The sequence below is a fragment of the Trachemys scripta genome, chromosome 4 (assembly GCF_013100865.1).
Source record: "Trachemys scripta elegans isolate TJP31775 chromosome 4, CAS_Tse_1.0, whole genome shotgun sequence".
Lineage (NCBI taxonomy): Eukaryota > Metazoa > Chordata > Testudines > Emydidae > Trachemys > Trachemys scripta.
The window spans coordinates 43,456,654-43,469,827 of record NC_048301.1 but is presented as its reverse complement, the minus strand read 5'-3'; the positions used below and the strand labels follow the sequence as shown (position 1 = coordinate 43,469,827).

Here is a 13,174-nt window from a genome sequence, read left to right as displayed (position 1 = left end):
CTACTCCCCAGTCCTGTTAGTTCTGCCTCTTAGTCTCTGAGGCGCCTCGGTGGGAAAGTTGGGATTAGTTCAGAGTGGGGTGGAGATAGTATTACTCCGCTTCTGATTGGTTGACCTGAAGGAAGGAAACTGTGCTGGTTGGCTATGAGTGGTGTCATTTTGTTTGTCCGTTTGGTGATTCGTCGATGTGGTAATAGGCTGTGGGGGGTGTCACTTCGACATGGGCTCTTTAATTGGCAGATGCGTCGGGCGATGCTTGGCTGTGGGAGGTGTCGTTCTTCGTCGGGGTTCGGTGATTGGTGGGTGCAAATAGTCGGTAGTTGTCTATTGGTGTCACTCTGGCTCTGAGCTCTGTGATTGGCGAGGTATAGGGCGGGACGAGTTGTGTGTAGGCGGGGCGTCTCTCTCTGTTACCCAGCGGTGCTTTGCGCTAGGCCCCTGGCTAGGCCGCGCTGCTGGCGGGATGGCGGTGGCGGTGCGCGCGCTGCAGGAGCAGCTGGAAAAGGCCAAGGAGAGCCTCAAGCACGTGGATGAGAATATCCGCAAACTCACGGGCCGGGACCCCAACGATGTGAGGTGAGGCCGGGGCTGGGTGGGCGCGCGCGCGCCGAGGCTGCGGGGGGGTGGCTGGGCTGGGCCCTGGCGAGCCTTGCGGGCGCCTTTTCTTGGGGAGCGATGGGGCCGCGCATGTCCGACCCTGGCAGCAAACCCTGCCGACTGGTCGCGGGCTTTGGGAGCGCTCCAGGCCACAGCCCGACGCACCTTCTCGCTTCGGGCACCTGGTTCCGACCCGTGAGTGCGGGAGATTTCCCTCCCCTCGCCCCGGAGCGCCCTGGCCGACGCTGCGGCCTCCCTCTAGCGTGCAGGCGGGGGCGCCCCGCCGCTTTCCTTGTTGCTCCAATGGGGTTGCTGGGCCGGGCGCTGGATCGACTCTCACCACCCCGTGATTGTAGGGACACGGTACGTGTGATTTGCCTGCACGGTCGGTAACGTGTCTAAGGGAGACACAAAGAGCCTCTCTTCTCTAGTCGTCTGTCAGGCGTGATTCAGCCGGGGAGGCCCAGCCGGGTTGGGATGGGTCATAGGGTTTCCAAAAGTCCCTTATTTTTTCATTAGGGTAGGTGAGCGCTGCTGCTGCTGCTTCTTATTATTAATTATATTGGGAGGAGGGGTAGGGTGGGAAAACAGCTCCTTATTTAAAAAAAATACAATGTTGGCAACCCTAAGTAGCAATCCTGCATCCTTGTGCAGCTCCCCAAGTTTTGTGCTGCTGCTTCCTGGCAAGATTTTTCCAAGCAAGGCTCTGTCTCTGGACACTTGAGGTTCTGTCACAGATCATGTCTGGTGTGTGAGGCCATGCAGATGTCTAGAGAAAGCATGTATTTGCTTACTCTGCTCAAGTTCTAACACCTAGTACATTTCTTCCAGGCCCGCTCAAGGTAGATTATTGACCATCACAGGCCCTGGTGGAGGTAGAGGGCGTGGTAGCATATTGCTAAGGTAAGAAACTGCAGAATTAGATGATAAAATAAATTTACTGTATGTTTATGCACATGTTAGCTTTAACTGTGACTACACAAGACACTTATTTATTTTGTGGCTGACTGTCTGCCCTGGCCAAGTGATACTTTCCCATAGTAGAATATCAGGTGTTGGAAGGTCAGAATTACAGGGTTATTATGTACTTCATGCTGCTAATATAGGCCATTTACTTAGCTTTTGGAAAAAGCTATATAATTTGGCTGTTACCAAAATATAATTAATTTATTATGGTGGTTATTTCTTGCGATGTAGGCAGGCATTACCCACAAAGACAGGAGATTTGACTTACCCAGGGTCACAGTTGAGTCAGTGACAGACCTGCATTGGGAGCTCCGGAGCTCCAGCTTCCAGGTCTCCGCTCAGACTACTACTTATTTATTGTACTTCCTGTCTTAAGTCTTGTATTTTTTTTTAGGCGTGGATTCTCGGATAGTGGAGGACCCCCAGCCAAACAGAGGGATCTTGAAGGGGCAACCAGTAGGTAGGTACAAAGGTGGACATAAAAACTTTACTGGGGTAAAAGGTCATTATGATTTAGCAAATGTAAATTATCAGAACTGGTAATTGTTAGTCTGGTGGCTTTATAATTACTTGCTTAAAGATTACTCATTCCCAACTTAAGACACTCTTGTCATTTTTTTGGAAGATCACTGTTGCAACAGTAAGGAAATGATTCTGTCTATGTTAACATGTCCATTTCACTCTGATGAAATCTTGTCTCATTCTCCTCACTATAAAATGCAATACAATGGACCTGTAAGGTAGTATTTGCTTTCCATTTTAAGCCACTGGTTCCACTACTGATATGTTCTATAATTGTGAAGGAGTGCGATCAGATGTAGAATTGAGTGGTATATACACACCCTTTAATGGTTCTGAAGTAATATATGAATGTAAACTGTGCCCCCCTCCCCCTCTCACCCCCTGCTCAATGGGGTGTTAACACTGAAATCTAAAATGCTTAATTGTCAACATTAACTGCTGAACATACTAACTGAATGTTTTTGCTAGTATTTTTATCATTGAATACAGTGGTAGAAGTTGAGTATCTGGTTGCTAGGGCAGATAACTAAGGCTTCTTCTACACATTAAAATTGCAATGGTTTAACCAAATTGATTTTAAACTGATTAAGTTAAACCAAGGCAAACCCATATATAGACAAAGCATAAGGTCACAAACCTGTTACTATGTCTTTGAGTGGCTTTTACGTGTACCATTCTTGGATTGCAGCTGACAGTGGAACTTCATAGCAGTTAGGTTGGAGTGTTCTCATGCTGCCAGCTGCTCCTCCCCTCATTGACTTACATTTTGAGAGTCACTTATCCTGCTAGTGTTCTTTTCCACACCTCATGCACACTCGGGAGAATTAAAAGTCCACAAGTTGGTTGATAAAAGAGCACTGACGTTTTATTTAAATCCTCTAATCTCTCCATAGCCTTGAAAGAGAATAGTAAAAGTCAGGTTATTTTCAATGCTTGTCTAAATGGGTTAGGCTCTGTACTGGAGAACTACAAACTACCTTCTGTCCCTCTTCCTGCACGTTTCACTAGGCTAAGGCAGCCTCTTTGGCGTGTCTTAAATGTGTGCTCATTGAAAACTGCAGAGCTGGAACTTGGAGCTCTGTACACATGTTCTCTAAACGTTACTCCCTTGATTCAGCATCCAGGTGTGCGGCACAGTTCAGTAGAGCTGTACTTCAGTCAGTGTTTAAATAGGACTCTGTGTCCCACTTTCCTCATTTCACAGTACTGTACCACTCATCAGACTGTCCCAAGAGTGTGTGTGTGTGTAGATGCCACTCAAAGAAGAAACAGACGTTACTTGCCTGTCACTGGAGTTCAAGATGAACTCTACACTTTCACACTCCCTACCCATTGTCTGTGAAGTCTTTATTACAATCGCAGACCTGAGAAGGTGGTGGAAGGAACTGAGCAGGCCAGAACGCCACACCTCAGAACATTTACCCTCAGAACATTTATAAATTTACCCTCAGAACATTCAGGAACAATGAAGGAGAAGGAGGGGATATTAGGACCCTTGGGTGACACTGAAATGAGCCATTCGACCATTGAACTGCACCAGTAGTGCAACCCAAGAGTGTGAATGTTTAGAGTCCATTTCAAAGAACTCCAGTTATAGGTGAGCATGTCCTCTATTTTTTTCTTTGTAGGTTATCTTTAATAATGTATGGAACACAGCAGTGATTTTATTTCTTAGTCCGTTCAATAGACTTTCTTGCCCCATAATTTAGTATGTATCGCTGCCAAATTCAGTTTGAGGAACTTGCTACTGAGTTCATGGCTCCTGATAGGGACTTTTTCCTCTTGAAATCTTTTCTGTGTGATCATACAGTGCAGATATGGTGTAGAACTTGTCATACTGCAACATTCTGTAGCAACAATTTTACCTAGGTTTGACTTTATAGAAGGCTCAAAGAAACTGGGTTGTGAAAGAGACATCTTAAACACAAGCAACACACAGGAATAGAATCTCATAAAATTTTGTGTAGTTTTGCCCGGGTTTATTCTTGTGTAACTGATTGTCTTTAATCAGAAACACTTCCTATTTGGCTGCAGTTCAGCAATAAGGTCTCAATTGGTTTTGTTTGTGGAGTTTTAAAGGAGTTCCATAGTTGTGTTCATTGTGTACTCTTTTAGAAAAACAAAAATTGCATTTGTTTCAAAAGTATCTTAAAACATCGCATATATGTATGCAGTTTGTCTTGAAGTATGAAGCGTTTATATTTTAGATTGGCCTTGTGATACAGAAATACCAGGAGATAAAAATTGGGAATAGCTCTGTTGTTAATTTGTAGGCTTGTTGTTCTTTATTAAGACCTGGATTCAGCAAAGCATTTAAACATGTACACCTCTACCCCAATAGAACGCTTTCCTCGGGAGCCAAAAAATCTTACCGCGTTATATCAAACTTGCTTTGATCCGCCGGAGTGCGCCCCGCCCCCCAAAGCACTGTTTTACCACGTCCTATCCGAATTCGTGTTATATCAGGTCGCGTTACCTCAGGGTAGAGGTGTACTTAAGTGCTGTCTCTGTTGGGATGTAAACTTTCCATTATACTTGTTTCAATCTCAAATAATGATGTTTGACTCTTGTATTTTCTCTTCAGGCTGGGTGGGGAACGTCGGACAAGGAGAGAATCACGCCATGAAAGCGACGCCGAGGATGAAGATATTAAAAAGGTAACAGTTGAGAGAGTGGGTATTTGGCACAGAAGTGCGTAGATGGAACACAAACTGATGGTTTTGTTGTTCTTGTAGCCGGCGTTGCAATCTTCTGTTGTTGCTACCTCCAAAGAGCGAACACGTCGAGACCTAATTCAGGATCAAACTATGGATGAGAAGGGAAAACAAAGGTACCTATAAATCTATTTTCCTTATGCTTATGTGGTGTCTTCACATGTTCTGTCTCCTAACATGGAACATGGTATGATTTAAAAAAAAAAAATCATATGGTTACTGAAAGCAGTATTTATACATGACAGGTGAATTTGGAAGGCTACCTTGAGAGTAAATGTAGCCTAGATACATTTCTTAAAATGGATTACACGATAGAGAGTGCATTGTCCTCAGATCTCACATGCTTCTCCCCTCCCTACAAAGACTTCAGGACTCTGCTCCTGTTCTCTTCCTCCTTCCTGCCTGGCTTTTGCTGCCCCGTGGCTCCATGCTAAGAGGAGTAATTGCTTCTGGTATCCTATCTCCTCGGGTAAATGCCCAAAATGAGTGAGGGGGAGGAACTTTCTGTTGGGGGAGGCAGTAGCCCTTAAAGAGGAGGGGCATAGTTCCTAAAAGTAAGGACAAGGGGGAAAATCCTAAAGGCAGGAAAAAGAGGTATTGGGTGGGGAAGAAGAATATTCAGAAAAAGGCAGTAATGGGAGGCATGGAGGAGTGAGTTTATGGATAGGGGAAGGAAGTAAATGTATTTACTTTAAACAAGTCTTATAATTGTCCAGCACGTCATGCAGTTGGACAAGATCACAACTAGCCTATTGTCAGTGAACTTTTATTCCCAGCCTCTAGAGTCAAGTGAGAGAATCAGCCCCTACCACTGACTTTGTGACACTCATCATATAAGGTTTTGTGCAAACACATAGTGATAGGTGGTCCTTTCCCCAGCTGATAGACAAAGGATGGCTGAGGAAATGGAGGCACAGAGAAGTGAATTGACTTTAAGTTTACACAATAGTCCCATGACAGAACCCAGACTCTTCCAGTACATGGATCCCCCTACTAGACCAAACAGTTTGTTCAGCTTTGGTCTTTCTGCTATTCCCTGCACTTGGAAGAGTCTTTTGCTTTTAAATTTTTGTGCCCTTTTCTAAATCCTTCCTTAAAATCCACTTTTTCCATGTATGTATTTTACAATGAATTCTTCAGTAGTTATTTTTCCCCACTGTTACCTGAACTGTTTTCTGTTAGCGTGAGATCTTTTGGGCATAGATCATGTCTTAGTTTATTTGGTAAAGCAAAGTGTACACTTATATCGAAGTATACGTTATTAATTATGTTCTACGCTGTTGGCACAGCCCATACCTCTTTCTTGGGGCCTTGGAATGTTAGTGACCCTTTAGAAATAGGTGTCTATTATGTGGTGTCTACAATAATTTCCCTCAGTGTTTATGCAAGCAAAATCCCTATGTTTTAAACTGAGTCTCAAAAACTGTTTTGTCTTTTATTCAGGAATCGACGTATATTTGGCTTGTTGATGGGCACTCTTCAGAAATTTAAACAAGAATCCACAGTTGCTACTGAAAGGGTACTTGTTTCTCTTAATATTATATTCTATAACCTGACACAACTAAAGCAAGTGAGGCAAAATTAAGCAGTTACTGCTTCAATGCACGGAGTGAAAAATTCCCATGATATATGCATTGCTTATAGTGAGACATCCCGACCCCAGGGGCCAAGAGTTTAAGAAGCTTTTAAAGCTGCTTTGAACTGATAAAGCTATAAAAACGAGGTAGGGATTCTTCTTTCTTTTAGGATTTGAAAGTGCTGCAAAACTCTGAGCTTTGTCCCCAGTTGTCATGACACAAGTGATAAATTGTATATGCTCATAGGAAATTTTAAGAAAGCCTCATATTCTAAAATACTTGCAGAGCAGGAAAAGGATAACACATTCCTCTTGGTATTGAGTATGTGGAGTAATTTCAAAGTGAATGGCACTTGTAGCCAACTAAAAGGCTGGCTGTGATATCTAACCCGTCAAACAAGTGGTCTATTACTGTGAACAATACAAAACGAAACAGTTGTTAAAGATAATCACTGACTTAAGATGTAGTGATTCTATTTCTGTGTTCTGGTTTTGTAAACCATAGGCAACTGTGCCAAAAGTGCATAAGAACGTAATTGTGCTACGCCACTTTTGTGCACAAGTCAGTGATTTTTTCATAACATATTGTAAACCGTCCCATTTTCAGTAAATAGATGTCTCTCCTGTGGTATTGATAAAGCTATTGTTGGTATAGCTGTAACTTATCACTAGATAACCATTTAAACTAGAAAAGCATTTCTGGTGGTTGGTCAGCCTGATCCCAAATGGAATACAAGATTTTTTTTTTTTTAGTAGTATTTTTGTAGTATTTTTTTTTTTTTAAAGAATAATTGCTTAGGTAAAATTAACTATTTAAAAATTATTGATAAGTTACAGTTCTGAGTTCTTTCCTATTGAGACAACTGTTTGGTCTTAAACTGAGGTCAGAATTTTTCTATAGGTTGAAATTTTTCTACAGCTAGCTTCTGAATTCTATCTTAACTTGTGTTTAAAGGAAGAATATATAAATATTTCACTCCATAGTGTAACTGCATGTAACATTTGTTTGCATAACTCTTATACTTACAAAACTGATCAAGAGTACGATACCTTTTCAACACTAGAAGAAAATGCTAAGACGATACTTTATTTACCTTTAGCAAAAGAGACGTCAAGAAATTGAACAAAAGCTTGAAGTGCAGGCAGAGGAGGAGAGAAAGCAGGTTGAAAATGAGAGGCGAGAATTGTTTGAAGAAAGGCGTGCTAAACAGACAGAACTGCGTCTATTGGAACAAAAGGTTGAACTTGCTCAACTGGTGAGTATTCTGAGTTTTACTCACAGTACTTCTCTTATGTAAAGTATACTCTTGTGTATCTTAAACTTTTTCCTTTGTTTCTCAGCAAGAAGAATGGAATGAACATAATGCCAAAATAATTAAATATATAAGAACCAGGACAAGGCCCCATCTCTTCTACATACCAGGCAGGATGTGTCCCGCTACGCAAAAGCTAATAGATGATTCGCAAAAAAAAATGAATGGTAGGTGGTATGTACAGGAAAAGGAGTATGAGCGTACTCTCCTCCCTCAAGCAAGATATGTATTTTCTTTAACTTTTTGAATTTCAATATCTTAATTCCATTACTAGAACAAATTTTACATTTCTAAACAGTGGTTGGTGGAGAAGTGGGGTGAGATTTTGTCACTTAACACCTTTTTTTAAAGAAGTCATTATCTAGTACAAAATTAATTGAGAAGTGGTGTATGCATATAGTCTTTTAAAGGTGTGTGAGTTGTATTCTTTGCTTCATGTTATCGCCCGTAGCCATGTCTCACCTGTAAATGCTAATGAGGCAAGAAGGTAAGGAGGCACATTCCATGGAGCGAGCATGTGTGAAAATGTAAGTGTTACCAAGGAGTCAGCAACTTGTGTGTTCTGAGGAACAGAACAAATTAGCTCTTTTGTGATAACTTAAATGTTTTTTTAAAATTATTGATCTTAAAATATATATATATGCGCACCCCTTTCCTCAGAATAACTATCTAAGTTTCTTTCAGGAAACAATTTAAAGTAGATCAGTATGTGTGATACTGAGCATATTATGGGTTTTTAAAAGGAGATACTTCAGTTGAGAATTTATCAATTGTAGTATTTTTCCTTGAATCTTCTTAAACATGAGATCTCCCTCCCTCAAAGCCTTTTATTTATATCATTCTGACTGATCTTCCTAGCTGAAATGAATGCTGTCAAGTTAACTTCAAGTTTAAAACTAGTTCACGTGTACAAATACCCTATTAATATAATTGATCTTTTAAACATCTAATTTACTTTATGCCATTTAGGCTCTTACTACTTTCATTTCATCCAGCTTAGACAATGGAACCTAGTCAGTGCCAATAGTATGAGTACCGAAGTGAAAATGCTCAGGTGTTAGTCTTGTAAACCAGTCCAAACTTGACAAGACCCAACTACAAGCATTAGGGTTGAGTTGAAAACAGCCTGACATTCCTGGGTTTAAGGATTACCTCCTCTTACTCATTGGGTCGGCATGGCAACAGTTGCATGCCCCTTTCCTGCTGGCCGCCCTTCACCTCGCTGCCCTGTGTATGCTGCAGAGTGAGTGTGTTGATGAGTTGCAGTGCCTCTCCATAGCACGCACAGTGCAGTGAGGAGGCCGGCAGGAGCTGGGCCCCAAGGATGGGTGTCAGCACTGAGTACAGGTTCAGAACAACGACCCAGGGAGAAGCAGACACCCTTCATTTGCAGGGCACTGGGTTGAGGTGGCCTGAGGGGTTGGTGGTAATTAGCCCTGGTGGCTCCACGGAGGAAACAAAGTCAAGAAAATGGAGTCCAGGTCATTGCTAGACCCTTGTAATCTGACTGGAATACAAGTGTTTCTATCAGGTATGAAAACAACTCAACATGCTCAGGTTGGCTTTGGATTGGCGATGGTCTAGTTTGGTTTGGATCAGGCTTTAAAATTAGGCCCAAGGAAACCTATATTCTGACGTTTGATTTAAACATTAATAGCTTTAAAAATAATAAAAATTCTTCATTGGAATTCTAGAAATGTTGATCATCTGTTGACCAATTTTTTTGGATAGCTTTTCATAAAACCTAAAATTTGGGCTTAAATTCACCTACCTCTCCTCTTTTACTTTCTTGGTAAACTATTGCCATCTTTTGGATTACACTTGAATAGCACAACACTTTGGAAAGATAACAGGAACATTAGTATTTTACAATTCATAAACCATATTTGGGAATAAGTAAGATTTCAGTATTAACTTTGACAAGTTATTCTGAAATTTACTCTTTCATGTTTGCCTCTTGTTCTCCAGCAATATTTGAAAATAGACGCAATGAGTTTGCAGAACAAATTAACAAAATGGAGGCCAGGCCCAGAAGACAGTCTGTAAAGGAAAAAGAACAGCAGGAGGTGCACAAAGAAGAAAAGAAAGAAGAACAGAACAAGGAGCAGGAAGAGGGTAAGGTGGCTCAGCAGGTGGAAGAGATGGAGACAGGTAACCAGAACAATGATGTAGAAATGGAGGAGGCAGGGGAGGAAAAGGTGAAAATAGGGGCAGGTCATAGTGATGCAGAGAAAGAACAGGAGGAGCAGAAACATGAAGTGGAGGATAAGGTAGAAGAGAGAGCTGAGGTGAAGGAAAATGACAGGCAGCAGGATAGTCAGCATGAAGAGGTTATGGTTGTAAGAGAGGAAGGTGAGAGTTCTCAGCCAGTGGATAACGAGCAGGATATGATGGAGATGAATGAGGCTGATAGTGCAGAACCATTAGAAAGTGAAAATAGCAAGGAAGTGGAACCAGAAGCTGAGTGTGATGCTCAGCCAGCAAAAGAGCTTAACACTGATTCTCCTGAAAAGGAGAAAGCTAACAAACCAGAAATTGAAGCTGAACCTGAAGAGAAACAGGAAAAGGAGCCTGAAGCCCAGCCAGAGCCTGAGGCAGAGATACAGCCCCAGCCAGAGTCTGTGCCACTGCCACAGCCTCCGCCATTGTCTCAGTCCATTCAAGATCAAGAGCCTCAGGCAGACCAGGAGGAAGTCACTGTGGTGTCTGTAAAGCTGGGTGAGTTGCAAGCAGATCAGATCCAGGCAACGAGTGTAGAAGTTAAGAGTAAAACTAGGAGTAGAAGCAGGGGTAGAACAAGGAACAAGACTAGCAAGAGTCGGAGTCGTAGCAGCAGCACTAGTACGAGTAGTAGTAGCTCAACCAGCAGTAGTAGTGGCAGCAGTTCCAGCAGTGGCAGCAGCAGTAGTCGGAGTAGTTCCAGCAGCAGCAGTAGCACTAGTGGAAGTAGTAGCAGAGACAGTAGCAGCAGTAGCACTAGCAGCAGTGAGAGCAGAAGTCGAAGCAGAGGACGGGGTCATAATAGGGATAGAAAGCGCAGGAGGAGCTCGGATAGGAAGCGAAGGGATGCTTCAGGACTAGACAGAAGTCACAAGTCTTCAAAAGGTAGTAGCAGAGATACAAAAGGATCAAAGGATAAAAGTTCAAGGTCTGACAGAAAGAGGTCTGTGTCAGAAAATAGTCGGTCAGGCAAAAGAACTTCACGGAGTGAAAGAGACCGTAAATCAGACAGGAAAGACAAAAGGCGTTAACAGAAGAGACTAAACTTCCTTAGCCTAATCTTTGCAGCAGAAGATTACTTGATGAGTAAAAGGATTCCTTATGAGGAGGAGAAGGCTGCCTTAACAAATGCATGCTGTAAAAAGTCTTTTGGAAAAATGCAGACCGTTTACCAGGCATCTTGTACTTTTTACATAATTTTGTAAAAGGTTACTTATCAAAATTATGTGAAGTTCCAGAAAACTGTAAAAATAAAAGAATTAACCCCCCCCTTTGCATCTTTTTTAAATATCCTGTACTCATTAAGAATCTCTGTATATTTTAATAGGTAAATCTTTAAACTGGTGTGATCACTTCTACTTCTGTATCATACTTTTTTGTAGAAATAAATGTGCATTTTAAATAAATGGTTTGAGATGTCCTGTTGACACTTAACTTTCCCCTTTCAATCTACATATTTTAGGAGCTTTTAGAACATTGTTACCTAGCATAATTACCATTCTACCTTCTCTCCTTCATCCCTGGTAAGAATTGGAATTCAAAGTTCCACTAAAGACAGCCTCAACTTCCCAAAGCAGGAGAGAGAGAGGGAAGTGAACAGTCTGTTTTCACTTCTTTACTTTCTTCCCCACCCTAACCAATTCTAGCTTGATTTATTTTCCCATTTTACAAATGTGTCTCCAACCCACATTTGAGCAGTAGTTAAATAAAAATGCTAACGTAGACCAAGACAGAGTCAGAGAGTCTGGAATGCTACTCTGTCCTCTGCAGGTGCTCAGGTTATGTTTACAACTGTGTTCTGAAAACAATGTCTGTTTAGTGATGCTCCCTGCTTTGTTGGCCAGTGGTGGAAAAGGCCAAGACTTCTGTTCATTTTTAACTAAACAATTTATTTGTTTGCCACTGATTAAACTTTGATCCCTATGTGCCACTATGACTATTACGTTGGAGTTATCTGGGACTAATACCAATGTTGTGTGTGTTCAAGGATACTTTTTGAATGTATTTGATAGGGAAGTGTGTAAATTCCAAATAAAGCAGTATGGTGTATCAAGGTGACTTTGTTTTTATAAATTTGTATGAAACAATGACATACCTGTTGGCCTGTTCTGTACATGTGCAAATAAATGTGGTTAATTAGACTACTGAATGAATGCTTAAGACTATTTCTGTTCATATTAATCTGTAAAGGCAAACATTGTGAGAGACAAGGTGGGAGAGGTAATATCTTGTATTAGACCAACTTCTGTTAGTGAAGAGAACGAGCTTTCTAGCGTCACTAAGCTTCACTTCAGGTTTGGAGAAAGGTAACCAGAGTGTCCAAACTAAATACAAGGTGGGAAAGATGAAGCATAAGGTCTTCACACGGTGTAGGAGACCTCTTAAAATGAAGTGGGCAATTAACACCTCTGTAGTTATAGGACAATGGAGGCAGCCAGGTGTAATCCAGATTGTAGTGGACCATAAAATCAGTGTCTCTTGTTAAATTAATGGTTTTTAGTGTTGTGCGGGTTTCCATAAGTCCTATAACGGCATATCACAATGTGGTATACCTCATCCACTGCATCGTATGCCTTAACAACTGTCTCATTTCACCCACGTAATCACTATGCATTAAACTCGCCCTGAAAAATAAGATGAACACCTGTGGGTGAACACTTTTTACAAAGCGTTCACTTCATATCTGACCTCTCAGTCCTCATTCTCAAAAGAAACTGATACACCATCTTCAAAAGACAAGCCTGGGAACTTAAATTCATAACTCTGCAGAACACTAGAAAACATTGACTTAACAGATACTCTGGTTTTATGGCTGTTACAACAATTTATAAAATATCCAGCTGCCTACTATATAAATACAGTAAGCTCACATTGCTGCACTGTTTATAGCCAGCTTTACTAAAATGGTCCAGTCTATTCAGACCCAGACATTTATGTATGATATGGCCAGGAAAAACTAAATTTCCCCAAAGCAAGATGCTTGCAAACCAAACTAAAACAGCCACGTATGTCAATAGCAGTAAGTTGTGTAGTTTTTTCAGTAACTTCTCTAAAAGCTGAAGTCCCTTCCTCCCTGCAAAACATATTCTGGACCATGTGGCTGTGAGATGTCTAGTCATGATTTATTTTTTTTTTTTTTTTAAGATCGGGAAAAGCAATCACTTGCTTCAACCAGTATTGAAAATAGCATCTTAAACTGAATATTTCTATAGTGGTTGCTGGGTCTCCAGAAGTAGAGTGCGTGGGGTCATTACACAGCTGCTCTC

General features: G+C 41.5%; 1 protein-coding gene across 1 annotated transcript; it reads left to right on the top strand.

The window, feature by feature from the left end:
* The first annotated feature begins 415 nt into the window (after positions 1-415).
* On the top strand, positions 416-12,057 carry PNN (pinin, desmosome associated protein). The gene is made up of 9 exons (XM_034768578.1): positions 416-576; positions 1,429-1,500; positions 1,958-2,023; positions 4,670-4,742; positions 4,821-4,915; positions 6,243-6,318; positions 7,476-7,631; positions 7,717-7,855; positions 9,657-12,057. The coding sequence occupies exons 1-9, from the start codon at positions 464-466 to the stop codon at positions 10,937-10,939; spliced, it is 2,073 nt and encodes a 690-aa protein (XP_034624469.1). The 5' UTR covers positions 416-463; the 3' UTR covers positions 10,940-12,057.
* Positions 12,058-13,174: the final 1,117 nt, after the last annotated feature.